Here is a 6,000-nt window from a genome sequence, read left to right as displayed (position 1 = left end):
GGATAGAAAGCCCAGAGATAAACCCATGCACATATGGTCACCTTATCTTTGATAAAGGTGGCAGGAATATACAGTGGAGAAAGGACAGCCTCTTCAATAAGTGGTGCTGGGAAAATTGGATAGGTACATGTAAAAGTATGAGATTAGATCACTCCCTAACACCATACACAAAAATAAGCTCAAAATGGATTAAAGACCTAAATGTAAGGCCAGAAACTATCAAACTCTTAGAGGAAAACATAGGCAGAACACTCTATGACATAAATCACAGCAAGATCCTTCTTGACCCATCTCCTAGAGTAATGGAGATAAAAACAAAAATAAACAAATGGGACCTAATGAAACTTCAAAGCTTTTGCACAGCAAAGGAAACCATAAACAAGACCAAAAGACAGCCCTCAGAATGGGAGAAAATATTTGCAAATGAATCAACTGACAAAGGATTAATCTCTAAAATTTACAGGCAGCTCATGCAGCTCAATAACAAAAAAATAAACAACCCAATCCAAAAATGGGCAGAAGACCTAAATAGACATTTCTCCAAAGAAGATATACAGACTGCCAACAAACACATGAAAGAATGCTCAACATCATTAATCATTAGAGAAATGCAAATCAAAACTACAATGAGATATCATCTCACACCAGTCAGAATGGCCATCATCAAAAAATCTAGAAACAATAAATGCTGGAGAGGGTGTGGAGAAAAGGGAACACTCTTGCACTGCTGGTGGGAATGTGAATTGGTTCAGCCACTATGGAGAACAGTATGGAGGTTCCTTAAAAAACTACAAATAGAACTACCATATGACCCAGCAATCCCACTACTAGGTATATACCCTGAGGAAACCAGAATTCAGAAAGAGTCATGTACCAAAATGTTCATTGCAGCTCTATTTACAATAGCCCGGAGATGGAAACAACCTAAGTGCCCGTCGTCGGATGAATGGATAAAGAAGATGTGGCACATATATACAATGGAATATTACTCAGCCATAAAAAGAAACGAAATTGAGCTATTTGTAATGAGGTGGATAGATCTAGAGTCTGTCATACAGAGTGAAGTAAGTCAGAAAGGAGAAGGACAAATACCGTATGCTAACACATATATATGGAATTTAAGAAAAAATATGTTATGAAGAACCTAGGGGTAAAACAGGAATAAAGACACAGACCTATTGGAGAACAGATTTGAGGATATGGGGCGGGGGAAGGGTGAGTTGTGATAGGGTGAGAGAGAGACATGGACATATATATACTAACAAACGTAAGGTAGATAGCCAGTGGGAAGCAGCCGCATGGCACAGGGAAACCGGCTCGGTTCTTTGTGGCTGTCTGGAGGGGTGGGATAGGGAGGGTGGGAGGGAGGGAGACAAAGAGGGAAGAGATATGGGAACATATGTATATGTATAACTGATTCACTCTGTTATAAAGCAGAAACTAACACACCATTTTAAAGCAATTATACCCCAATAAAGTTGTTAGAAAAAAAAAAAAGAAAACATGTAGAGGAAGAAATGAAGGGGGGCAAAGATAGCATGCTGGGAAATACTCTGACAGGATTTAAAAGGTAAGAAAAAGAAAAAGGACCTGACAAGAGTCACTTGAAAGGAATAATACAAGATGTTAGAAGAATCAAGAGACCATTGAGTCACAGAAGTCATGTAGGGAGAAAGTTTTGAAAAAGAGAGAGTGGTCAACAAGGATATCAAGCAAAATAGAGACTGAAAAGAGTCCACTGGATTTCACAAGAAGGTGCCTTCTAAGCCTGGCCAGAGTAGTTCCAATGGAGAGGTTGGGGTAGAATCCAGATTGCAAAGGGTTTGAGGAGTGAATAAGATGTTTCAAGGCAAGATGGTCTCTGACTCAGGATAGGCAAATAAGTGTACATTTTTTTATGTTTGAAAATATTTTTAAAAATATATTCTACAGGGCTTCCCTGGTGGCGCAGTGGTTGAGAGTCCGCCTGCCGATGCAGGGGACGCGGGTTCGTGCCCCGGACCGGGAGGATCCCACATGCCGCGGAGCGGCTGGGCCCATGAGCCATGGCCCCTGAGCCTGCGCATCTGGAGCCTGTGCTCAGCAAAGGGAGAGGCCACAACAGTGAGAGGCCCACATATCACAAAAAGAAAAAAAATATATATATACATATATATATATATATATATATATATATATATATATTCTACAACCTTCTTTAGCAATGTCTCCTTTCTCTTATAGCCACATTTCTTCCTAATACACAGACAACTCCCAAAAAGAATTATGAAATAAAAATTGTTACCAAAAAAGGCATTCAGCAACTTCTGAACCTGAATATTGCTGCCCACGGTACGGTACAATCCCTCTGTCTTGATCCCCAGGGAAAGAAAACCAAGTCAGTTTTATTTATATAACTAGAGCTTTCATCTCCCTCAGGGTAGAGAAAATAGGTACTTACACAATGGAGTCAGTTCAAACAGGAAAGGGTCTCCCTACTCTTTCCAATCTCTCCAGCCCTCCGCTGCAATAGGGGAACAGTCCTGAAACATCTCTGCAAATTATTCTTTTCATACTTTCATTTGGATTGTACCAAGCCCTTATTAACCTGAACAGAAAAGAACACACTCTATAGTAAACAGAAGAAAATGCTCAGGTGAGTAGCAGCGGATGTCTGAGAATGGTGTTACCATCTTGTCAAGGAACTAGGGTTTAGTTGATAAAGGAGGAAATATGAACCTTCAGATTGCCCCTGAGCAGTGGTATAAAGTAAGACAGGCCTAGAGTGTGGCAGATATGAAGCAAACAGCCATTTTTTGCATGGAGAAAGATTGAAGCAACTTAAAAAGAGGCCTGGCTCATAAACTACATTTGCCTACATTCAAAATATTCTCAGAGAGAAACAAGAGAGTACCGTCAACCTCGAAGAATGCTGATGCCACATTTGCCTGAATTTAACTTTGCCCCCCAAATTTTTAAATCAATATGTATTGTGGCAGAAATTGAACTCTTGTTTATTTAGGATGGAACTATCATAACACTGTTTGAAGAGTGCCAGATAGTATTTGAGAATATTTTATAAGCCATTTGAAGCTCTATATCTTTAAAGGCAGGAAACCACAAATTATCCAAACATGGTTAAATACCACTGATTTGAAATTTGAGGAAATTTAAACATTGTGTCTAGTACTCAAGGTTTATAAACAGTGTCCTTTCCTAAAACGGGTCCTGACTAATAGATGATATCATTGTTCCTTTAGAAAAATTGCCCAGGAAAAATTCAGAATGACCAGATTTTGCCATTTTCAGCAACGTGGATGGACCTGGAGGGTATTATGCTAAGTGAAATAAATCAGACAAAGACAAATACTGTATGATATCACTTACAGGTAGAATCTAAAAGATAAAATAAAACTGGTGAACATAACAAAAAAGAAACAGACTCACAGATATAGAGAACAAACTAGTGGTTACCAGTGGGGTTGGGGGGAGGGGAGGGGTGAAATAGGGGTGGGAATTAAGAGGTACAAACTATTATGTATAAAATAAATAAGCTACAAGAATATGTTGTACAACACAGGGAATATAGCCAATATTTTATAATAACTATAAATGGAGTATAACCTTTAAAAATTGTGAATCACTATGTTGTATACGTGTAACATATAATATTGTACATCAACAGTGTGTCAATAAAAATTAAATAAATAAATAATAAAACCATGTTCAAAAAAAAAGAATGACCAGATTCAAACACTGCTAAGCCTATGGTTCATATCTTACCTTTGGTTTCAATGACATTGATGCACTTCCTAACAAACTTGAACCCCACTTCGTTCAGCTCCACTGTTTCAAGCAAAAGAAAGCAGAGTTAGATTCTGCTGGAATAAGCCTCACCTACGAAGCATTCAATGATCTTGCTATGAGACTGCAGTGAGAGATCTAGGGGTTTGGTTGCTCTTCTTCAATCAGCTTTAGGTGGAAAGATTCCTCATTCAGGGGAGAGGGTGGTTAGAGATTTTACTCTTATAACACAAAATACTTTTACTTGACCCTCTGCATTATGTCTGCTTTAGGCATGAGCTACATCAAATGTGAAATGTGAGGCTGAAAATGCACACAATTTCTATCATGTGTCTAGAAAAAGAAGGGTATAATGTGTTTCTTTATATTACTACTACTACCCCACCCATGCTAAGATAAAGTGACTTCCTTAATTCAATCAATAAACACCTTTTAAAAAAAATAGGCCTGAATTTCATTCCATGCAGAGGTATCCACAAATACACTTGCATCAATATTACATATCATTGATGATAACATTTACTGTGATTAGGACAGCTAACAGTTCATAATATCAGTAGATCAGAAATTTGACTCACTTTCTTCCTGTTTCGTTATAGGGCTGTGATAGATCTACAAAAAAAGAGACAGAAAGAGCAATGGTTATTGTGAATCACTATAGGTAAGTACAGCAAATACTAAATATCTTTCCCCAAATAAGCCATCAAAACCATTAGCGACTTTAAGGCTTTTACAAGAAAGAAAGTGGGCTAAACAGAATCATCTTTGCCTAGGGCCCTAGGAACAGTTGGATTAACAATCCCTGAAGATTACCCTGGATTTCATACAGTTCACTGCAGTTGTAGCCTACTCATCTTAGACATTTACTTATGTAAAGCTTAGAGAATTTTTCTGATGGAGCAAGAGAGCATGAGAGAAAGAAAGTGATTTTCTCATGGATACCTGGGTAATTGGCATTGATGGTAAAATTTAAATATTCCTAATACCAACCTCCCCACCCAGAGACATTAATGGGCGTTTCCCTGTAGAAAGGCAAGTGCCCATCTGAAAGAGATCCATGCATTCACGAAGATTTCTCTGAGCCATCTTGAAGTATGCATTGTGATAGTTATGTGAGAGACCAAAGAAGAGATCCTTGACTCTTGAAGTCTAATCTTGGCTCTACCTCTACCTCATTATGAAACATAGGTGTGTCCTCTTCATTCTCTAGACTTCAAAATTCATATCTCTAAAATGATCAGGGCTGGAGTAGATGTTCCTTCAAGTCCTGATCTTCTTTGACACTTGAAGCAAATGCAAGCATACTATGTATAAGATCAGTGAATTGGGGGGGTTAATAAAGCAGTGACAACATTAGTAATGTGAGGCTGCAGGAAATAAGTCCTCTATATGCCATCTGTATAGTTTGCTTTAACAAGCTCTACTTTTAAAAGAAAATTTCCTCCCTATGTGTGTATGCCAATGGATATTTCAGTGAGAGAGGTTTCTGTGCTTGGCCAGCCCCTTTTCACCACTGCTATAAAAAAGATATTTGTGAAACGTCTCTCATAATCAAGTTGGTAAGGATCCACATGCAGTGGGCCCACGTTCTGACATCATTCTCCACAAAAAGCCATCTGTATCCTTTGATTTTTAAAACCCTAAAGGGAGAGCAATTTCAGGAGAGGGAATTAAAAGTAAAATGCCTTACAATATTGCAAATTAACTATACTTCAATTTTAAAAAGTAAGAAGAAATATGAACAAAAACAAAAAAAGAATAAAATTCCTTGTGGAGCTTCCTACTATCCTCCTAAAGAAATATCACAGGCATGTAATAGTTAAGCTCCAGGTTTCTGGGAGGGGAGGAAGGGGAGGAAGGCCCTGGCCTATTTTCTGGATGACAGTCCTCACAACACCACTTCTCTCCTGCTACCATCTTGGTTGCTATTAATGCAATCTGGCATCAGGGCACTCCTCTTTAGTCTCCAAGGCACTGAAAGCACACAGAAAGAAAGCCCTGTAATATATTTCCCCTCTTAGCAAGTTTTTGCCTTGCATAAACCAAGAAGATTGGACTGTATCCAAACACTGTTGAATTTCAGTAGGTTTGTACCCAAACTACAGACCAGTCAGAAGCACCTCAAACTAATACAGTACATTATGGTTGACAACCTGGCTTTCAATTGATTTTTCAAATCAACTCTGTGAGGTAGGTAGAACAGAAATTATTAAAGCC

General features: G+C 38.4%; 1 protein-coding gene across 1 annotated transcript in view; it reads right to left on the bottom strand.

Moving 5' to 3' along the window:
- Positions 1–2,284: 2,284 nt before the first annotated feature.
- The window catches only part of OPHN1 (oligophrenin 1), a gene marked incomplete at its 3' end in the record, with an annotated part of 409,261 nt that continues 405,545 nt past the window's right edge, over positions 2,285–6,000 (bottom strand). Inside the window, exons 12-14 of the mRNA XM_007470151.1 lie at positions 4,362–4,395; positions 3,765–3,825; positions 2,285–2,361 (exon numbers count right to left, since the gene is read on the bottom strand). Of these exons, the coding sequence (XP_007470213.1) occupies positions 2,285–2,361; positions 3,765–3,825; positions 4,362–4,395 (172 nt within the window). The remainder of the gene's footprint in view (positions 2,362–3,764; positions 3,826–4,361; positions 4,396–6,000) is intronic.

The sequence above is a fragment of the Lipotes vexillifer genome, unplaced genomic scaffold (assembly GCF_000442215.2).
Source record: "Lipotes vexillifer unplaced genomic scaffold, Lipotes_vexillifer_v1.1 scaffold926, whole genome shotgun sequence".
Classification (NCBI taxonomy): domain Eukaryota; kingdom Metazoa; phylum Chordata; class Mammalia; order Artiodactyla; family Lipotidae; genus Lipotes; species Lipotes vexillifer.
This window is presented reverse-complemented; position numbering and strand designations above follow the sequence as displayed.